We start from the raw sequence: 21917 nt of genomic DNA, 5'->3' as shown, positions 1-21917 counted from the left end.
GCGCAGCAACCAGCTGATGCCGCTGTCGATGCTGTTTTAAAAGTTTTCAAAGGCAAGTTTTGATGCTACAAACCAATACAAAATAAACCTGTCTGGAGTTTCGCGTCGCTCTGCAAAGTACGTCACCCAGATCGTTGATCTGATTGGTTGAAGGACTATCCAATTGTGCGACTAATGCTTGTTGATCACGCCTCTTGTGCAGTAAAAAATACATAGCAGACTCCCCAGACCAATGTTTAATTTTAAATTGAGCTTGGTCTGGTGATAGCCAGACAAATGTTTCTTTAGATAAGACCCATATTCCTCGTCTGGGATCATGTAGAACGCTTTGAAGCTGCAATGAAACTGTGCAGCTTCAAACTGTTTGGGCTCCATTGAAGTCCAATATAAGGAGAAAAATCCTGGAATGTTTTCATCAAAAACCTATTATTTGTTTCGACTGAAGAAAGAAAGACATGGACATCTTGGATGACATGGGGGTGAGTAAATTATCAGGAAAATTTTATTTGAAAGTGGACTAATCCTTTAAGTAAATATGAAGATGAGAGAAAAAAAAATAAATTGGGGAAAATGTTTATAAATGGACAGCATATAGTTTTTTTTTGTTTTTTTTTAGTTGTGGGTTTGGGTTTGTATGTAATTATTAAATTTAGCTTCAACTGAAAATAGATCTATGATAAGTCTCTAATAAAGAAAAGTAGTTAAACACCAGTGAGACAGGGGGCAAGCAAATAGAGACAAATATACAAATACATAAAATGGAAACATCAAAAATAAGGAATCTGTTACATTTATCGGACAGGCGATGTTAAAATGCGGAAACAACACTGCAACTCGGTTACATGCTGCGTTCCAATTCGCCTACTTATACTACGCCCTAAAAGTATGTACTCTTTCTGTAAACAAAAAGTACTTACTTTTGAGTGTGTAGCAAAAGAGTAGACAAGCTTTGGGACATACTAACACGTCATACAATCGCGTCTTTTCTCTCTGTCGCATCCTGTCACCGTAAACTGGCCTGTCAATCATCTTACATCCTCCACATTTCATTTAGCTAATTTCCTACCGTATCGGAGAGAAATACAGCACGTTGATCTGCAGTCGCGAGTCTTTCATGTGGAGAACTCACCTCATTTTAATGCATAATGATGCATTTAAAAGTTAATGGCCAATCAGATCTTTATAAAAGTCCACATTGGTATTTGCAGATGAAAAATAACACAGATAACATTAAATAAATATTTTCTATCAGGTTAAACTGATTATTAGTCACTCAAACAACCTCTCAGCGTCGATCGTGCATATTTGCCATGTTTTGTAGTTTTTAACACTTTTTACTCGTGTTTGTAGTTCTGAACTGAATCCTCGTCCAACGTGCAATGGGTTGTGGGCAATATTAGCCTTTATAGTGTGCACGGATCCACACTTCGAAAATCTACCGGTAGACCATCCGGGCATTTTGGCATACTCTTTTCTACATACTATGCTTTGGGACACACTTATTTTAATCTCACATACTATTTAGGATGGATAGTATGGACATTGGAACGCAGGGATAGTTTTGCTGTCTTTCTGTTGACACAACACCACGTGCTCATGAAGAGTGATGCAACTGGCTTCTCTGGCCTATCAGGACGTATGGTGCACGCATAAAGTACAGGGATTGGCTGAGGCTCAAGCAGTGCTCTACCGCGATTGGTCACAGCCTGCTACTCCACGTCAGGAATGGCAGGTTAACTAAACGTCCACAGACAACGTGAACACGATAAACAAACGTGAAACAAACAAAATACATGCGTACGAGCTCTTCGAAAGATCGTATTTTAGGTACGTTTGTTTAAACATTTAGTTGTCTACATTTATCTCGATGTTTGTGGTGCGTTACAGCTTGTTCAGTCCGATCAGGAAATAGAGTAGTAGAGTCTGTCTTCAGCTGATGTATTAGAGTGTGTAAAGTGATTGATAACGTGTGTGTTTTTGTCTGCTGGTGAATAAACTCATCGGTCTGGTTGTTAACAGGTCAAGATGAGCGTTGGTTTCATCGGAGCGGGTCAGCTGGCGCACGCGCTGGTGAAGGGCTTCACAGCAGCAGGTACAACAGCGCATTAAACACACAAAACCACCGCTAGAGGCGCCAAAACACTCTACAGGCTGAACAATCTATGATATTGAACCAAATAAGACTTTTCTGTCTTTAAGGGTTAGCTCACCCAAAAATGAAAATTCTGTCATTTATTACTCACCCTCATGCCATTCCACACCGGTAAGACCTTCGTTCATCTTTGGAACACAAATTAAGATATTTTTGTTGAAATCCTATGGCTGAGGCCTCCATAGGGAGCAATGACATTTCCTCTCTCAAGATCCATTAATGTACTAAAAACATATTTAAATCAGTTCATGTGAGTAGAGTGGTTCAATATTAATATTATAAAGTGACGAGAATATTTTTGGTGCGGCAAAAAAAAAAAAAAAAAAAATGCCTTATTTAGTGATGGCCGATTTCAAAACAAACACTGCTTCAGGAATCTTCGGAGCGCCAAAGTCACGTGATTTCAGCAGTTTGGCAATCCAAATCATGATTTGACACAAAAGATTCATAACGCTCCGAAGCTTTCTGAAGCAGTGTTTTTAAATCGGCCATCACTATATAAGTCGTTACTTACCAAAAATATTCTTGTCACTTTATAATATTAATATTGAACCACTGTACTCACATGAACTGATTTAAATATGTTTTTAGTACCTTTATGGATCTTGAGAGAGGAAATGTCATTTGCTGGCTATGCAGGCCTCACGGAGCCATCAGATTTCAACTAAAATATCTTAATTTGGTGAGGAATGGCATGAGCGTGAGTAATAAATGACATTATTTTCATTTTTGGGTGAACTAACCCTTTAAATACATTTAAACCATGCCATTTTTTTTTCATTTTTGGCATAATTTTTATTAAATAAGCATATTATATCAAGTAATATTGACACACAGTAATGATCTCAGTGGGAAGTTATCAGAACAAGTTGTTTCTCAAAAAGTTGTTTATTTACAGAATATTTAATAAAACATAATGCATGTAATAATCACATTTGCTCATTTTATGATTAAAAAAAAAATGCACCTTTTGATGGAAATAACATCACAACATTTATTTCCATCCAGAGGTGCATCACTTTTTGGTCAAGATCTTAACCAAAGACTTTCAATGAATTTAAGGTCTGGACTTAGATGTGCCAATTCATGTGTGAAAATGATTCTTGATGCTCACAACCAACCATTCTTTTACAATTTGAACCTGATGAATCTTGACATTGTCATTCTGGAATGATGTGTCTTCCTACATGGTTGTTTAAGAAATGAAAAGCAATATACTCTATCAATGAGGGTTAACTGAACTGTTCCCAAACATATAACATGTTAATAATCACTGTAATAATAGACTCTTAAGTATTTGTCTATTTAAATCCAAAGAGCGACTTTTTTTTGGCAAAGCAGTGTATACTAACTTATATAACTTTTGGCCGCATGACACATCACATTTGCGAAATGATGTGTGTAGTACCACCACTTAAAACATAGAATCTCATTCTCATCAATATTTAATGGAAGCTTTTACATTTCCCTCTCCTGTCCATCAGGTGTGATCGCCACGCACAGGATAACAGCAAGTTCTCCAGACAAAGACCTGCCAACTGTCACTGGGCTAAGAGTGAGTGTTTGACAAGATTTTGACCAGCATCTGAGACATGTTAGAGTGACAAAAGTAGCAGTGATACACTGTTGAACATCTTTAAAAAGGCAATTTCTCTGTTCTTCAGAAAATGGGAGCATACTTCACTACCAGCAATAAAGAGACTGTGAACAAGAGTGATGTTCTCTTTCTTGCGGTCAAGCCACATATCATTCCCTTCGTTTTGGATGAGATTGGGCCAGACATCGAAGACCGCCATCTCATTGTCTCTTGTGCAGCAGGAGTCACGATCAGCTCCATAGAAAAGGTCAGAATGCACTTTTTCCATGATCTATAGTAATGATTTAACACGTCCTGCCTGTTTGGTGAAGCAAAGCATTTCATTTATGAAAAATAATGATTACACTTTAAGCTTTTTTGTGTAATGCATTATAAAGGTATTTATTATTATAATGCATCTGTTTATAAATAATTGTAACCAAAGTTAAAATGCATTATAAAATAATATTCCTTGTTACATCTGAAATTGGATGTTTGTCATGTGTTTTAATGGGCATAATCAATTTATTAAGACAGATAATTTTATAATGCATTATATACAGAGATTTTATGTGAATGCTAACGTGAATGCTAAATAAATGAAAATCTAAACAAAATAAATAATAAATTAGTAAATAAACATTTTCTCTATTTTTTTTTTTTTTTTCAGTTTTGGTAAATGCATGTTTATTTACACTACTGGTCAAAAGTTTGGAATAATAGCATTTTTTATTTTTATTTTTGAAAAAGTCTCATTCACTTCACTTAATGTTTTTTTTTTAATAATAATAATTGTTAATAATTGAGCAGCAAATCAGCATTTCTGAAGGATCACGTGACTGAAGACTGAAGTAATGATGCTGAAAATTCAGCTTTGATCACAGGAATAAATAATTTAACATATTCAAATAGAAAAAAGAAAACTCCTTTCGAGAAATCTTAATTATTCCAAACTTTTGACAGGTAGTATATGTTTATCATTTATTTTGTTTAGTATACATATTGTATTTATCATTAATTCACTTTTTTAATTCATGTTTGTGGGCAGCCAATTTTCTGTATATCAGGGTTTTTTTTAATGCAAATTCATCAAATTATTTATATATTAAGAATCTGTGCAGTGTTAAAAATGTCTATTTTTGAAGTTCATATGAAAGGTTCTTCATTTTATTATTTTCTCTTTTTATTTGAACTTGATGGACACAAACCAGGTTATTCATAACAAATGAATTAGTCTTGCTTCAGTGCAAAAACAGCTTCACTTTATGTAACACGAAAGACTCAAAATAGTAAAACCAATATTATGAATGGAGATTCTACACTCTTAATGCTACATGGATGAGCCACACAATATACACAAACCTGTGATCATACATCAATTAAATTCTATATCGATTCAAATCTTCATATATTGCAGAAACTGCTGCAGTACCGTCCGGCACCTAAAGTAATTCGCTGCATGACAAATACCCCAGTGGTGGTGCGTGAAGGGGCCACGGTGTACGCCACCGGCACCCATGCAGAGGTGGAGGATGGGAAGCTCCTGGAGCAGCTAATGGCCAGTGTGGGCTACTGCACGGAGGTGGAGGAGGACCTGATTGATGCTGTCACTGGTCTTAGTGGCAGCGGCCCAGCCTATGTAAGCATCAACCTAGGAATATTCAAGAGGTTTAAACCAACCGTTGGGCTCCTTGTGGCTTCCTTTGCCCAAAAGCATCCACCTCTGACTGGGAATATTTATATATCTTTTTATCATAGGCATTCCTAGCTGTTGACGCTCTTGCTGATGGAGGAGTAAAGATGGGACTGCCCAGAAGATTGGCTGTGCGACTAGGAGCTCAGGCTCTGCTTGTTAGTGCTTGACAGTCTCTAAAACATTTCTGATATTGATAATCTTAAAAAATATTTCTGTGTATAAGATTTACAATACTATGATGCTTTTTCAAAGGGGGCGGCAAAAATGCTCCTGGAGTCTGAGCAACACCCTGGAGAGTTAAAAGACAACGTGGCTTCACCTGGAGGTGCTACGATTCACGCTTTGCATGTCATGGAAAGTGGCGGCTTCCGTAGCCTCCTGATCAACGCTGTGGAGGCATCATGCATTAGAACCAGGTACAGCAACTTCATTTCTGATGAGTGATTTTCAGCTAGAAAGGGTCAGCCGCTTTAATTCAGATATTTTTTAAAGGGGGCATATCATGAAAATCTGACTTTTTTTAAAGTGCTATAATCGGGTCCCCGTTGCATCTACCAACCCAGAAAACGTGAAAAAGGACAACCCAGTAACTTTGTTTTGGCAAGCCTTTCTCTGCAAGTATGTGAAAAAGCGAGCCACTCAGATTTCGCTCCCCTTGTGATGTAGACAGTGGATCTTATTATAAATATTACCGCCCTTTAATCTGCACTTTCCACCCACATTTCCATCGGCACCATCATTTTGTTTTCGCAAGTGAAAGTTTTCTAAGGCAAAAAGTTTGAGCAAAGCATGCTATCTGTCCCCTTTCAGTCGGTCACGTTCGACGTACGTCAGTAGTGACCGACGAATTGGGATATCGCTTAGAGAGCCCTATCAGCTTCGTGTAAACTAAAACAAGCCAATGGAATTGCCGTGTGATATTTGCATAATGCGCACCGCCCCCAACAGGTGTATATAAATAGGAAGCAGATGCAATCGCACTCTGTCTTTCGCTTCGGAGCCATTCAGTGGTGTCCTGTTTAAGAAGACTGTTTTGTGTGAACTAAACTGCCTCGAAGAGGATTCACAGCAGCCGTGTGTGCCGGTGTAACGGTGCTACAGCGAGGTCGCGAGCTCCCGAGGATCCGAGCTATAGCTCTCAACTGCTGTTTTCACAGCACATGCCTAGAGTGAAAGTGTGTGTGTTGCGATTTGGGCCGGTTCCTCGGTGTGTCTAGGGAGTGGTGTACCTGGCACATCGCGTCACTCCCTGTGTGCTTCGGCACGAGCGAGTTGACTGTTTTCCCCTTCTAAAAGAGCTTTACAGACGAACCCTGACAGTATGTCATTTCGTCTGTGCGTTGATGGATGCGGTCGTTCCCTGGTCCCTGCTGATGGGCACAATCGTTGCATCTCGTGTTTGGGCATTCTGCACGCTGAAGCAGCTTTTGTAGATGGTTCATGTTCCCATTGCGGGAACATGACTATCGTGGTGCTGAGGTCGAGACTCTCCTTCCTGAAGTCTCAGGAAGCGGGGGTCCCCTCCCCTATGCCCCGTTCGACCGTTTTTTCCGGCCCGGGCCGGAATGACGGTTCGGCGGTGTATAGGAAGGGTGACCTGAGGATTACGGTCAGGGCTCCCCCGCCGAGCAGAAACGCTCCTCGGGCCCCTGCCGCCTCATTAGCACCGCAACCCATCGTGCCACCGTTGGTTTCCGCTGGGCCCTCTACGGCCTGTCCAGCCATTACCTTTGGTGTGCCGGCGGCGGATCGGATGTCGATCGCTGCATCGGAAGGTGAGTCTGAGTCCTCGGGGGAGGAAAATTCGGACGCGCTGCCGCCCGGGACGGTAGCGTTGCCCGAGTCGGATCCCGAGCTCACGGCTGTGCTCTCCCGGGCCGCCTTGTGCGTCGGGCTTGAGTGGGTCAAATCCAGCGTCCCGCCCCAATGCCTTTCTTCCCGGAAGTACACGATGAGGTGACCAGGTCTTGGCAAGCTCCATATAGGGCTCGTACGGGGCCTGGTCCCTCGTCCGCCTTCACCTCCCTGGACGGCGGGGAAGCCAGGGGATATGCGAGGATCCCGCCAGTCGAGCGGTCTGTTGCGATGCAAGTGTGTCCAACGGCTGCTGGCTGCCGCGGTGAGCTGCGTCTCCCGTCCCGGGCCTGTAGATTCTCAGCCGGTCTGACTGAGAAAGCTTACAGTGCCTGTGGGCAGGCTGCCTCTGCCCTGCACGCGATGGCCCTTTTGCAGGTCTATCAGGCAAAAGCGCTGTCGCAGATGCCCCAGGAAGGTCCTGACCAACAGCTGCTTGGGGAGCTGCGCGCTGCCACTGACCTTGCCCTCCGGGCAACGAAGGTGACAGCGCATTCTGTTGGCCAGGCGATGTCTACTCTGGTAGTCCAGCAACGCCACCTCTGGCTGACCTTGGCAGACATGAGGGAGACCGATAAACATCGGTTCCTGGATTCCCCCGTGTCTCCGGTCGGCCTTTTCGGCGACGCGGTGGAGAGCTGTGCCCAACAGTTCTCCACTGCACAGAAGCAGGCTGAGGCTATCAGACATGTCATGCCACGGCGGTCTGCTGCTGCCTCCACCCAGCCGCCCGTGGCTCAGCCTCAGCCCGCTCGTCGCCGAGGGCGCCCGCCTGCGTCTTCCTCCGCCCCTGCTAAGTCGGCAAAGCAGCAGCCTACACCAGCCAAACAGCAGGGTGCCGGTCGCGGACATGGTGCCTAGCCCAAAAAAAACTCGGCCCTGATACGGGCGACCTGGAGCTGGAGCGCCAGCAGGCGGCAGTGTGATGGCGCAGACCGCGTCCTGTGCGCCGTCTCCCATGCACACTGCTGCCTCGCAGAGTCCGACCCCACTCCGGGCCACTCCCAAGCCGTCCGAGTCGGGTCCCTCTCTGCCTTGCTGCCCCACCCCCGGTGCGTCTGTAGTGCCTTTGGTCCCGCTGGTTCGGAGTCTGGTGGCGTGGAGCACGCTTCCCAGCCCGTCCCGCTGGCTCATTCGCACTATCAGACTCGGCTATGCGATTCAGTTCGCCCGGCGTCCCCCGGTTTTCAGGAGTGTCCACTTCACTCAGGTGTCGTTGGACAGTGCACCTGTTCTCCGGGCGGAGATTGCTGTCCTCCTGGTGAAGGATACAGTCGAGCCGGTCCCTCCAGCCGATATGAAGTCGGGGTTCTACAGCCCCTACTTCATTGTACCGAAAAAGGGCGGTGGGCTACGGCCAATCCTGGACCGTCCCCAGGATTGGTTTGCAGCGATAGACCTGATGGACGCATACTTTCATGTCTCGATTCTGCCTCGACACAGACCCTTCCTAAAGAAACGGTCTGTGTTCGAGGGTCGGGCATGTCAGTACAAAGTCCTACCCGACATGGTTTTAGCTCTCAGCCAGTTGGGTCTTCGGGTCAACTGGGACAAGAGCAAACTCGCCCCCGGGCAGAGGATCTCTTGTCTCGGTCTCGAGCTAGACTCGGTCGCACGGACTGCGCGTCTCACCGAGGCGCGCGTCCAGTCGGTGTTGAACTGCCTGAGCTCGCTCAAGTGCAGGACAGCGGCTCCACTGAAAGATTTTCAGAGGCTCCTGGGGCATATGGCATCTGCAGCCGCGGTCACGCCGCTCGGATTGCTTCATATGAGACCGCTTCAACACTGTCTCCGCGGCCGGGTCCCGAGATGGGCGTGGCAGTGTGGCACGCTCCGTGTCCCCGTGGCACCGAACTGCCGTCGCACCCTTGTCCGGTGGTCGGACCCTTCGTTCCTGCGGGCCGGAGTACCCCTCGAACGAGTGTCCAGGCACGCTGTGGTCTCCACAGATGCCTCTGCCACGGGATGGGGGCCCACGTACAACGGGCATGCAGTGGCAGGTCTTTGGACGGGGCCTCAGCTGCATTGGCATATCAATTGCCTCAAGTTGCTAGCGGTTCGTCTTGCGCTGGCCCGCTTCAAGAAGCTGTTGTCAGGCAAGCACGTTCTAGTCCGCTCACACAGCACTGCGGCCGTTGCGTACATCAACCGTCAAGGTGGTCTACGCTTCCGTCGCATGTCGCAACTCGCCCGCCATCTCTTGTTGTGGAGTCAGAAGTATCTGAGGTCCCTTCGGGCCACTCATGTCCCAGGTGTGCTCAACCGTGCAGCCGACGAGCTGTCACGGCAGCCTCCACTTGCGGGCGAGTGGCGGCTCCACCCCCAGGCGGTCCAGCTGATTTGGCAGCATTTCGGCGAGGCCAAGGTAGACCTGTTTGCCTCCCCAGAAACTGCCCACTGCCAGTGGTTTTATTCCCTGACCGGCGGCACGCTCGGCACGGATGCCCTGGCACACAGCTGGCCCCCGGGTCTGCGCAAATATGCGTTTCCCCCAGTGAGCCTTCTCGCACAACTCCTGTGCAAGGTCAGGGAGGACGGGGAGCAGGTTCTGTTAGTGGCTCCGTACTGGCCCACTCGGACCTGGTTCTCAGACCTCATTCTCCTCACGACAGCCCCTCCCTGGCCGATTCCTCTGAGGAAGGACCTCCTGACTCAGAGACGGGGCACCCTGTGGCACCCTGTGGCACCCGCGTCCCGATCTATGGAACCTCCACGTGTGGTCCCTGGACGGGATGTGGAGGTTCTGAGTGATCTCCCGCAAGCGGTCGTAGACACCATCACTTCCGCTAGAGCTCCTTCCACTAGGAGTCTCTACGTGTTGAAGTGGAACCTGTTCGTCGAATGGTGCGCCTCTCGCCGAGAGGACCCCTGATCATGTTCGGTCGGATCCGTGCTTTCCTTCCTGCAAGTTGGGTTGGAGCGAAGGCTGTCTCCGCTATTGCCGCACATCACCATGCACTTGAGGGTAAGTCCCTGGGGAAACACGATCTGATCGTCAGATTCCTGAGGGGGGCCAGGAGACTGAATCCTCCTCGCCCTTCCTCCGTACCCTCTTGGGATTTGACCCTGGTTCTCACAGCTCTCCGGGGTCATCCCTTTGTGCCTTTGCAATCAGTCGACCTGAAACTAATGTCTCTTAAGACGGTTCTTCTGGTTGCATTGGCTTCCCGGAAGAGGGTTGGGGATCTGTATGCATTTTCGGTCGACGAAACGTGCCTAGAATTCGGGCCCGGTGATTCTCACGTTATCCTGAGACTGCGGCCTGGATACGTGCCCAAGGTTCCTACCACTCCCTTCAGAGATCAGGTAGTGAACCTGCAAGCGCTGCCCTCGGAGGAGGCAAACCCAGCCCTAGCTTTGCTCTGTCCCGTCCGCGCTCTGCGCGTTTACGTGGACAGAACGCGAAGCTTCAGGACCTCAGATCAGCTCTTCATCTGTTACGGAGGCCAGCAGAAGGGAAAGGCTGTCTCCAAGCAGTGGATGGCCCACTGGATAGTGGATGCCATCGCCCTGGCGTACGAATCCCAGGGCGTGCCTTGCCCGCTCGGGTTGAGAGTCCACTCCACCAGAGGGGTGGCCTCTTCCTGGGCGCTGGCTCATGGCGCCTCGCTGACAGATATCTGTAGAGCTGCGGGCTGGGCGACACCAAACACGTTCGCTAGGTTTTATAGCCTACGTGTAGAGCCGGTATCCTCACGTATACTCGCATCCACTAGTCGGTAGACGTGTTGTACCCACTCTAAGCGTCGGCTTGCAATGCCATTCCCGCCACTGGCCGGATACGTGCATACTTTCACTCCAGTCGTGTTCCCCGCTTGGCGAACCCTGTCGAGTTCCTCCGCCTCCCCCTTCGGCTCGGACATTGCGGAGTGTCTAATGCCAGGCCTACATCCGTCGCTGACGCTGTCTGTTGGCTGGGGCCCATATGCCGTGACCCCTCTACGTGAGCGGTCCCATATGTGTAATTATCCACGGTTTAAAACTCCCTACGGGCTGAGTCCGTGTCTTTCCCTTAGCAGAGCCAGCTCTGCTGTCACCTGTCAGATGAGTCTCCCCCTACCAGGTGGAGCCATCCCAGGGACTCCATATGCGTACTGCCCCCCGGGCCAGTCCATGTGTGTATTCCCACGTAAACTCCTCCCCCATTGGGTAGGTAGTGGTCTCCGCAGCGTCCCTTACGGGTTTGCTTCCCCAGTGTGTCTAGTTTACTTAGTGGGTATTGGTTAGACAGCAGTAGACTCTCTCGGTGTAAGCTCGCCCCCTTCACCGCCAGCCGGTGCTATGGGCGGCTGAGCTTGCGCTGGGCACTGGAAGGGGTTTCGTAACTGTGGCGCTTTAGTTGGGATCCCAATTCGTCGGTCACTACTGACGTACGTCGAACGTGACCGACTGAAAGGCAACGTCTCGGTTACGTATGTAACCCTCGTTCCCTGAAGGAGGGAACGGAGACGTACGTCCCGTCGCCACAGTTTCTGTACCCTCGCTGTAGCGCGGACACCAGTTGTCTCCTCAGCGAAAAACAGAGTGCAATTGCATCTGCTTCCTATTTATATACACCTGTCGGGGGCGGTGCGCATTATGCAAATATCGCACGCCAATTCCATTGGCTTGTTTTAGTTTACACGAAGCTGATAGGGCTCTCTAAGCGATATCCCAATTCGTCGGTCACTACTGACGTACGTCTACGTTCCCTCCTTCAGGGAACGAGGGTTACATACGTAACCGAGACGTTCTGTCATGTATGGCACAAAACACTCTTTAGACTCTTATTAGCTTGGATAACCTGCAAGTTGACCCTGGCATGCTCGATTGCTAAAAAAAAAATATATATATATATCTTTCCGAACGATATTTTGGAAAAAATATTAGACCATTCACAGCATTTGATAGTAATCATAAATGTTAGCCTGGTGTGTAGGGCTCTGTTTGGCAAACAGGTACGCTATGTATAGTGGGCGTCTATAGTGGTTTTGCACAAAAGATTAACATTACGACACATGCTAGTCGATGAGTTGAATCAACTCAACAGCAACTACATAAATTTATCCACTAACCATTCAGAAATGTCCAGATGCATCCTAAAAGTCATAACTTCTTCCCGAGTCTCTCCATCAGTGTCCGACTCCAGTTTGAACAATGTAAGTCTGAACACCGTTCCTGACAATCAAACATTTTGGCTGCGTGAGATTCTCCAGCTTTGTTGTTGTCAAAACACATGTTATCAGTCCAAACACATAGCATCCACAGAGGTAAACGTTAGTGATGGGCGATTTCGAAACAGTGGTTCGAAGCGTGTATCAACCTGCCAAAGTCATGTGATTTGAGCTGAGCCATCCATGGAACAAACAAAGGGTGGAGCTTAACCGTTTTAATAGGGCTGGGTATTGACACAAATTTCAAAATTCGATTCGATTTCGATTCACAAGCTTGCAATTCGATTCGATTTCGATTTGATTCAATAAAGATTAATTTGTGTATATATATATATATGTATATAATATAAGGAACAGTACATGGCAAATTTTCATAAGGAAAAAAATCTCTCAACTAATGCTATAAACTATAAATCAGTAAGGGAATCAGTTCTGCATTATAATATTGAAGGTTAAAATGAACTGATTTGTATTCAAACACTTAAATTAGTGGAAGTTAAGGAAGTTTTTATAATAATAAAGTTAAAATAATAACTTTACAATTATGTAATTATATTTCTACTCCAATTCATTTTTTTAAATACATTATTTAAATGGTGGCTGTTATAAAAACTTGACGGATTTATTCGAAGCATTAAATATTGAAGAACATTATAAATTATAACGAATGTGTAATATGGTGCATATATTTAGCAAAATGCTATTCTCTAGAGTTCAGTTTTATAGCTGAATAACGAGTTATGTCACTGAATATGGTTTTTCTGAGGTAAATGTGACGTTACAGCAATCTGTCACGTGACATTAAACAGTGCCAAAATGGTTATTTTTTTGAATATCGTAATAAAATGGACAGAATTTGAAATCTGAGACTTTGTTTCATATCAAAAGTAACAAAGCACAAAGATTATTGCCATTTATTTAATGGGAAGAGCGCTACAATGTTCTATTCATTCATCAACTGAAAACAGACTAGACTAAGCGATTCTTGGGATTTAAGAATCAATATCTGTTCGTAAAAATGAGAATCGATCAAAATCAAGAAATCAGTATTTTTTTTACCCAGCCCTACGTGTTTAATGCATGGAGAGATAGGGTTATGGGTAGAGTTAGGGTGTGGTTGGAGGTTATACTCCACTTATGGCTCTGCAGTGAGTAGCCTCTCTTAATTTTGTATCTATGCAGTTAGTGCACTGAATCTAATGTTTAATTTAGATTATAGTGTATAGTCATTAAAGATACTTATAGTTAAGTTGGTCCATTTATGTTATTTATTTTCAAATGTTTATCTGCATATAATTGTCTGCAGACACAGACTCCTTTGGGCTTTTTAAACAGTTGTGTCTCCTGAAGGACATTTCAAGCTCACTCTTTTCTGACAGGGAGCTTCAGTACTTGGCAGACCAGGAGAAGATTTCTCCAGCCGCCATAAAGAAGACTACTTTGGACAAGGTGCTTCAGCAGCCAGGTGTCACGACAACAGGGGTCGGGGTCAGGACCGGCCTCAACCTCTTTAACAGCACCAACCCCAAACACAAGAAAAACTGAACCTGATCGTCATGATCCAGCTTACAGTAAGGATGAAACCACTCCAAGAACTGCAGATGCTTACACCAAAAATGCTTTAAGTTGTTCTCATGAACTGGTTATCCAGCATTTTTATAACCTATACTGCGCTCAGTTGTCAATATTGTGCGTTTTGCCTTTTTTGGCTGGTTTGGACCAACTCTAAGCATTAGTTTCTCTTGATACACACTGTAAACCATGCACTGTGTAGATTTATTAAACCATGTCTGATTATGCTGTATTTAGCAAAGCTTATCTGGACTAGCCTGAATGAAATTTGTAGTTGATATGTATATGTACTGTTACATTTAATTAAAGTATTTTCTATCTTTATCTCTATATTGCTCAGAAGTTCTGTATACTCAAAACAGTAAAAGCCAAATTCTCTAAATAAATGCCCATTGGCTGTTTGATGGTGTCAGTCACTATTAGTACCGGGAAGTTCAGATCATTTTACTGACTCGTATCTTTGAATCTCGTTCAGAAAAATGAACAAATCTTTTTTCAAGTCATTCCATTTATTTTGTTCATTTCAGCAGAATATAATTGAAATGTTATTTGTTAAATTCCTCAACACATACTACTTACACATAAGTTTATCACATTTGGAATAAAAAATAAACTATTGGCTAATACAGCCATGAAGGCCAAATTATGAGTAAGAAATGATTAATTAATTGCTTAGCAGGGTCTTCAGGCTATGCAGTGTGTTAGTTCACCTCACCTCCCTATCCGAGTCGTTCTTTCTTTTGTCATCTTACATTTATCACGTCTGTTCCCCAAAAAGATTAGTTCACCTCCCATGTCTTTGGGTTTGAGTTGTTAGTTCCGTTGTCATCTGGGCCGTGACAGCCATAGACATTATGATGACAGCCCGATATTGAACTACAGTAACGGAAACAGAAATGATTAGTTCGCTTCTCGAGTCTTTGGGTTCGAGATGTTCGTTCATCCAGTCACAGCCCCATAGGCTGAATGCAGAAACAGAAATGATTAGTTCATCTCTCGAGTCTTCAAGTTCGGGTCTGAGTCCTTCGTTCTTTTGTCACGTGACGGCTTCCTGGCTCAGTGTCCGCAACAAATACAACATTACATTCTTATTACTATTGACTGTATGTTGTATTATATTTAGGAATTATCATAATTATCAAAAGATATGTGCAATAAACATTTATTATGCCACTATGTCCCTTCTGACCAGTCTTTTTAATACAAATATTAGACCAATATGTCCAGTCTTCATATCCTCCTGGGACCCAGATTTTTTATTTTAATTTAGTATTTTTTCCCCACATCATTACATTGTTTAGAGCATAAAAAACACATGAAATGACATTTTATTTGTATGTATTGCTATGTCCTCTATAGTGGACACCAGGACTAAGTTGTTTAAAAAAATAAAATGACATGAAATGACAATGGATTTTTTTTATTTTTATTTATTTAATTTTTTTTTTATTCATCAATCAATTTTTAGGCTTCAAGATTTTTTTTAAACCAAGCTTTGTTCAAAGATGATTCTCAACTATGTTATGAAAGATATAATGGGATTAATTAATATACCATTTTAATTTTTTGCAATATGTGGGTAAAATAGCCATACATGAGTTTTCCCATTCAATACAATGTATCTATACACTGTTTCTGTGGGTTTCTGTGTTCTTGGGGCAACGTGTAATGAAAAAAGAAGTGTAATAATGGGAGTATTAATTGGCAAAATTTTCATAATAATATCTAATAATTAATAAGAATATTGATATATAATTTATTTCGCTATTCTCTTGTTTTGTCTCCCAAATTGCCTGATAAACAAGATTTAAGTCCTGGTGTCCTCTACAGTGGACATGCATAAAATGAATGCCCTGTTTTGTAAAAGAAAGTCATATTTTTATTAGAAGCCTTATAACATTTTCCTGAGATGTTGATTTATAACAAACAATTTGAAAAATAATCTGATTTAAACAATTTAAAAATTATGATATAAAATAATTATAATTATTATATTATATATATATTAAATTAATGTCAGTCATATTTAAAGACAAAGGAGTTGTTGTTGTCATGGCGAAACCTCCAAAAATTTGGTATTAAAACTGTGACATGTATGATGTCAGAGAAAATCACTAAAATATAATGTCCAGAGGACAAAAGTCTATTCCTATTCCAATTATACTAGCTAAAAAAAAAAAAAACTAAACTAAACTAAAAAAATAACTATGCACTTGTTTGTAAGGAAGGTTGTGAATGGCTGTCAAATCACGTGAAAAAAGAATGAAGGACTCAGACCCGAAGACTCGAGAGGCGATCTAATCATTTCTGTTTCTGGTACGGTCTATGGGGTTGGGACTTGATGAACGAACGGCTCAAACCCGAAAGACTCGAGAAGTGAACTAATCATTTCTGTTTCCTGTACAGAACCTATGGGATGTTGTGCATGAACGGTCAGCACAAAAAGAACGAATCACTCTCTGAGACAACTTGTTGTTCTCGAGTCATATTAAAGATTCGTTCAAAATGAACGACACATCACTATAGCAAACCAGGCTTGTCTTCAACTGACCTCAAAATTGTCCTCAGTGTTATGTTTGAATAAACAATTGCCATTGCCTCCATTGAATTCCATTCAATCAGAACTGAATTTTGGGCCTGTCCCAATAACCACACTCACAGTCTTTGCACTTGACCAATTTTGTCTACTTACACGATGTATTCCTGTATTTTCAAGTTTTCAAGTGGATCTGAAGTTCACAAGTGTGTGTAGAACTTTTGATAACCTATTTTTAATACGTCGCACTTTAAAGTAATCTAAATGTCTGTTCAGTAGTCTCTGTGTAACAGATGGCATTGTGATGCTTCCAATTAAGTGATAAAATGTGCAACACTATGTTTAACTACCAAAATATATGTAACATCTAATTATTTAACAGTAACACTTTAAGATCTATATAAGTACTATATACTTATCGTAATTACAATAACTAGGTAATAACTTGTTATTAACCCTGAACCTACCCCTAAACCTAACCTTAATCCATGTAATTACCTTAAATTACAGAGTAGTTTCTTGAAATGTAAGTTCACTGTAAGTAAAAATAAGTGCAATAAGTGTAAATTACATTGTAAAGTTTTCCTTGACAATGTACTATTTCAGTCTTTTTCATTTCTTCACATGTACAGTGCCCTGAAGAGTGAACCCTTTTGTTCAATTCAGAGTCCAAGATCAGAGGTCACTCTTCCACCAGAACTAGACCATGACCAGAAGCCAGTGATTATAGTTTAAAAGTTTTATAAATATGGATATTTTTCTTACAAAAACCCATCGCTTCAGAAAGCATTTATTAACCCACTGGAGCTGTGTGGATTACTTTTATGATGGATGGATGCAATATTTGGACTTCAAAATCTAAGGTACCATTCACTCCCATTATAAAGCTTGGAAGAGCCAGGATATTAACTACGATTGTGTTTGGTTGAAAGGAGAAAGTCATATACACCTCATGGCTTGAGGGTGAGTATCATGGGATAATTTTCATTTGTGGGTGAACTAACCCTCTAATTCATGCTAGTATGTGCTAGAATTACAAAGACTTTTTGAAAAAGTCAATGTTAAATAAATTTTCTAATGAATGAATGGAGCAGACATCCCTTTGAAATGAATGTAAAGTTTAGTTATAGGCTGGAAGAGACAAAACAGATGTAACATGCAGCATTTTTAACTTTAATACACAAATCAAAACAAAAATACAACAAGCAGATAATCCAAATATGGCAAAATAAACAAACACTGTGTTATACACAAACAACGGCAGAAGAGTTCATTTGCAAAAACCGATAAACGCCATTTTTTAAAAAAATGAACTAAGTGCTGTGCATTATTCTCCATATATAGCACGTTCTGTACCCTAAATCCATTTTGTCAGAAGAGCCGGTTTTGCCCACTTTCAGGCATCGCAAGTTCACGTTTTACAGCAGAAGCCGACAAGCGCCCTTGTTTGTGTACAGACAGAAACCGATAAGTCCGTTTTAGCGAATCAGCGCGCAGTATTCAGGTCAGGTGACAAGGCTTCTAGTCACTTCAAAAAGACGCGCTAGCTGAGGGAAGTTTTATCAAAGCTGACTAAAAGTGATCGAGGTTTTTAAATTTTGACTCCTGTAAGTCCTTGTACACCATACACGACTTACATGCTGAAAAATTGGTTGTCCTTTTGCTTGTGTGTGTGTGTGTGTGTGTGTGTGTGCGCGCGCGCGCACGTGCGTGTGTGGATGAGTGCGTGTGTGTGTACTTGTGTGCCGATCTGTGTGTGTGTGTGTGTGTTTGAGAGAGAGAGAGAGCGAGAGAGAGCGTGTGTGTGTGTGTGTGTGCGTGCCGATCTGTTTGTTTGTGTGTGTGTGTGTGTATGTGTGTGTGCGCGTGGGTGGGTGTTTGTGTGCACATGTGTGTTTGAGAGTGTTTTAAATGCAATTACTTGGGTTTTGTTTAACTATGAAACATGAAATGTGGAGTTATCTGCTTCTGCCAAAAAACGAATGTTGGAGTTATCTGCTTTTGCTAAAAAACAAACTTTTAATATATATATAAAACATACTTTCAATGAATTTTAATTTTTTAATTTACATGTATTTTTTAGAGTTATCATTACTTAATCAAAACAGCCCAACTGCAGTTTGATTGTTATTACTTTGAATGCACAATAAAAAAAACATGATTTGTGAGAATTCATAAAAATGGAGTTATCTGTTTTTGCAAATAAACTCTTCACTGAGGGCTATATATACACATGGGTTAATGCGAACTAAACTAGGTGAAAGGAATCAACAAAACATGAGTAACTTTGACATGACAACCATATTGTATCAATAAATGCAATCATATCAAGAAAATGCAGTATGAGTTGTAGGGGAATTTTACAGTTAAAGACCCAAAAGACCAGATATGGTGAATGAAGTTATTAAATTGAAAAATATTTTCAATTAAAAAAAAAAAAAATTAAATTGAAGAAATTTTACTGAAGAATAGTTTGCAATTTCATCAAAAGAAGCCAGCTTCAAGTCTCACAAGGAGTTTGTAGGCCGCTCTGCGTACATTCACATTTCCACAACAATTATACTCTAACAGAATCTACTAACTACGTCATTACTTCAGGTTGTTCAGGAAAGATTCTCAAAACTGATGAGTGTGAAAATGAAAAGTAATATAAATGCTTTAACATAAGATGAAGAAATCATTCAAATAATTGAATGTTGATTAATAACTTGATTATAAATCACTCGAAAGATATATATTGAAGCAGAAAAGAAAACACTCTGTCATTAGTGCAAGTCATCCTCACTGTGCCAGTGTAAGGCAGATCAAAAGAGCATCTGCCAATAGTGATCTTTACATCCACCTTCTTCCTCGGTGGAACTTCTATATTGGTGGAAAGAGTTTCAGTTTTTTCAGTTGTGTACACAAGACTGTAAGTGTTTTCTTTTCCTACGGTAGTACTGAATCCTGTGGAAGCTTCTCCAATGCCTGGAATCCCGGCCTTCACCTCCACACAGAATGTTGCTGTAATGTTTTCGCTCATAGACCACGAGGTTGTTTGGATTTTTTTTTTTTTTTTGAAGTTTCAACTGTTTGCTGTTGACTGACAGAGGTGTCATTTCTAAATGTGACGGATTTGAGTTCTTCCCATGCCATCTGTGGAATCACTTCCTCAATAGTGGGATAGCTGACATTGGTAAGAACTACGGATTGAATGTTATTGAGAAACACAAATCCCATGCAGTTAATGTTGCATCCAGACCTTCCTTCAACGCCCAGACAAAAACCAGAGCCAACATCTATGGGGTATTCGGTTTTTAAACCCCAGCTTGTCATTTTCACAAAAAATTCTTTATGTCGGTCAGTCTTGAATTTGATGCCTCCGAGTTGTGTCCGATTACCGTTGCCCCACAGGGACAGTGAGGTGATTCTCTCACCAGGCTGGAACTTGTACTCCGTGTGATCTCCCGCTGGGCTTCCGTAGGTTTTACTTTGCCCATCTGAAAGCCTGAAATGGTCATTTAAATCATGGCCCGGACTCGGACCAGTCTGTCTTTTATGGGTCCATTGTCACTTTAGATGCCATTACAGATGCTAAGCAGACACATCTTCAGGTTCCTAAGTGACTTCTCCTAGATTGACCCCATGCTATGCATGAAGGACACATTGGAAAAACACACACAATATCCGAAATACAGACATTCAACTAATTAAGTCATCCCAGAATGTATATGATGTATTCCTGTGTGTATGCATATCCCCTTGTTATATTGGCCCATTTATGATTCTTTAGTTATGTTATGTAATTTTAAATGCTTATGTTCATATGTGAGAATGTTTCACTATTTTAATGTCTTTCAACCCTATCATATTACAAATGATCATGTCTTTATGCCTGAATTAATGATGTATAGTATGTTATGATAAAACACATTATATTAATTTTACTATACTTTGTGGTAAAACTGCACCAGTTCTTTAGACCAGCAATAAACATGCAAATGGCTGTAAATGGAGACAAAGGAAAATTTAGACTCTGTATTGATCAGTTTTTTTTTGTTTTTTTTTAAAGATAGGTGTGGACTGGTTTGTCTTTAAGAAGAGAATTACACCAGAGGTCATTGTCACTCATCTTTGCTTATCCTCGCTCATTCTTCTTCTTCTGATGAGACAAACACTTGCCAGCAACTTTACTTTCAAGGGGCTTTCAAAGGGTTAGTTCACCCAAAAATTTGTTACTCACCCTCATGTCATTCCACACCCATAAGACCTTCGTTCATCTTCACAAATTAAGATATTTTTGATAAAAACCAAAGGCTCAGTGAGCCCTTTATTGCCAGCAAGATAATTAACACTTTCAGATGCCCAGAAAGCTACTAAAAACATATTTAAAACAGTTCATGTGACTAGAGTGGTTCAACCTTAATGTTATGAAACAACTAGAATAATTTTTGTGTAATTTTCCCATTAACTTTAACTCTGTTTCAGTGTTACTTTAACACTTTGTAGCATTGGACCATATGTACAGGTGCTGGTCATATAATTAGAATTTTATCAAAAAGTTGATTTATTTCACTAATTCCATTCAAAAAGTAAAACTTGTATATTATATTCATTTATTACACACAAACTGATATATTTCAAATGTTTATTTCTTTTAATTTTGATGATTATAACTGACAACTAAGGAAAATCCCAAATCAACAAAATCACCCAAAACAAAACACAATTGTACATCAACTTTTAATACTGGGGGGAAAAAAGTGGTCTAATACATGATCAGCCCCCAGAGAAGTCTGCCATAACGTCACCTTGGAATTACAAGCTTTTAGAAGGACTTTATTTTTATTTATTTATTATTATTATTTTTTTTTTGTCAAAATGTAGTTGTTCACATATTTTATTCTGTGACAACTTATTTACATTATGTGATGTTTTTAATAAACACACTGACCAAGCAAATAAATATAGCATACAATAGGAAAAAAAAACGACAAATTATTTCCAAGTCAAATTATGACTTTATTATGTATTACGGAAAGCACATACTCACTTTCTCCCACTCAAACACACACACATACAGTACGAACATACACTCGCACAGAAATTTGCGCTGCTCTGATGGGTTTATCAGTAAAATAGTTTAGCAACTTAAAAGGTACATGACATTTCACACTAGTGATGCAATTACGGCCCTGTTCTTGAAGCAGATAAACATACAATTTTGCTATTAGTAAAGACGCTGCTGCCGAACACTGTTGAGAGACACACATTCTGTCTCTCTCTCTTACTATTTTGCTTATTTTTGCTGTTGTTTTTGTTGTGAGTTATTTGTAGCCTGTTTCAGATTTTATCCCCTTTTATTTGAATGCCACCATTATTGAGATTCATATGCTGAA

At 41.8% G+C, this 21917-nt stretch overlaps 1 protein-coding gene and 1 pseudogene across 1 annotated transcript; one reads left to right on the top strand and one right to left on the bottom strand.

The window, feature by feature from the left end:
• The first annotated feature begins 1671 nt into the window (after positions 1–1671).
• pycr1a (pyrroline-5-carboxylate reductase 1a) lies at positions 1672–15555 on the top strand. Its single transcript, XM_067377243.1, has 8 exons — positions 1672–1827; positions 2020–2092; positions 3637–3707; positions 3817–3996; positions 5146–5367; positions 5487–5579; positions 5677–5840; positions 13811–15555. The coding sequence occupies exons 2-8, from the start codon at positions 2026–2028 to the stop codon at positions 13974–13976; spliced, it is 963 nt and encodes a 320-aa protein (XP_067233344.1). The 5' UTR covers positions 1672–1827; positions 2020–2025; the 3' UTR covers positions 13977–15555.
• Positions 15556–19258: 3703 nt separating this feature from the next.
• On the bottom strand, positions 19259–20085 carry LOC137004893 (aerolysin-like protein; annotated as a pseudogene).
• Between the last annotated feature and the right edge of the window lie 1832 nt (positions 20086–21917).

Source organism: Chanodichthys erythropterus, chromosome 3, assembly GCF_024489055.1.
Source record: "Chanodichthys erythropterus isolate Z2021 chromosome 3, ASM2448905v1, whole genome shotgun sequence".
Taxonomy (NCBI): Eukaryota; Metazoa; Chordata; class Actinopteri; order Cypriniformes; family Xenocyprididae; genus Chanodichthys; species Chanodichthys erythropterus.
Note: the sequence above shows the minus strand (reverse complement) of the source record. Positions and strands in the feature narration are given on the sequence as shown.

What these genes read in the sequence shown, in the direction of transcription:
- pycr1a (XM_067377243.1), top strand. Translation starts at nt 2,026, where the DNA reads ATGAGCGTTGGTTTCATCGGAGCGGGTCAGCTGGCGCACGCGCTGGTG. An exon ending in CAACTGTCACTGGGCTAAGA is followed by an intron (nt 3,708 to 3,816) that starts GTGAGTGTTTGA and finishes TCTGTTCTTCAG; the next exon opens with AAAATGGGAGCATACTTCAC. An exon ending in GTGGCAGCGGCCCAGCCTAT is followed by an intron (nt 5,368 to 5,486) that starts GTAAGCATCAAC and finishes TTTTTATCATAG; the next exon opens with GCATTCCTAGCTGTTGACGC.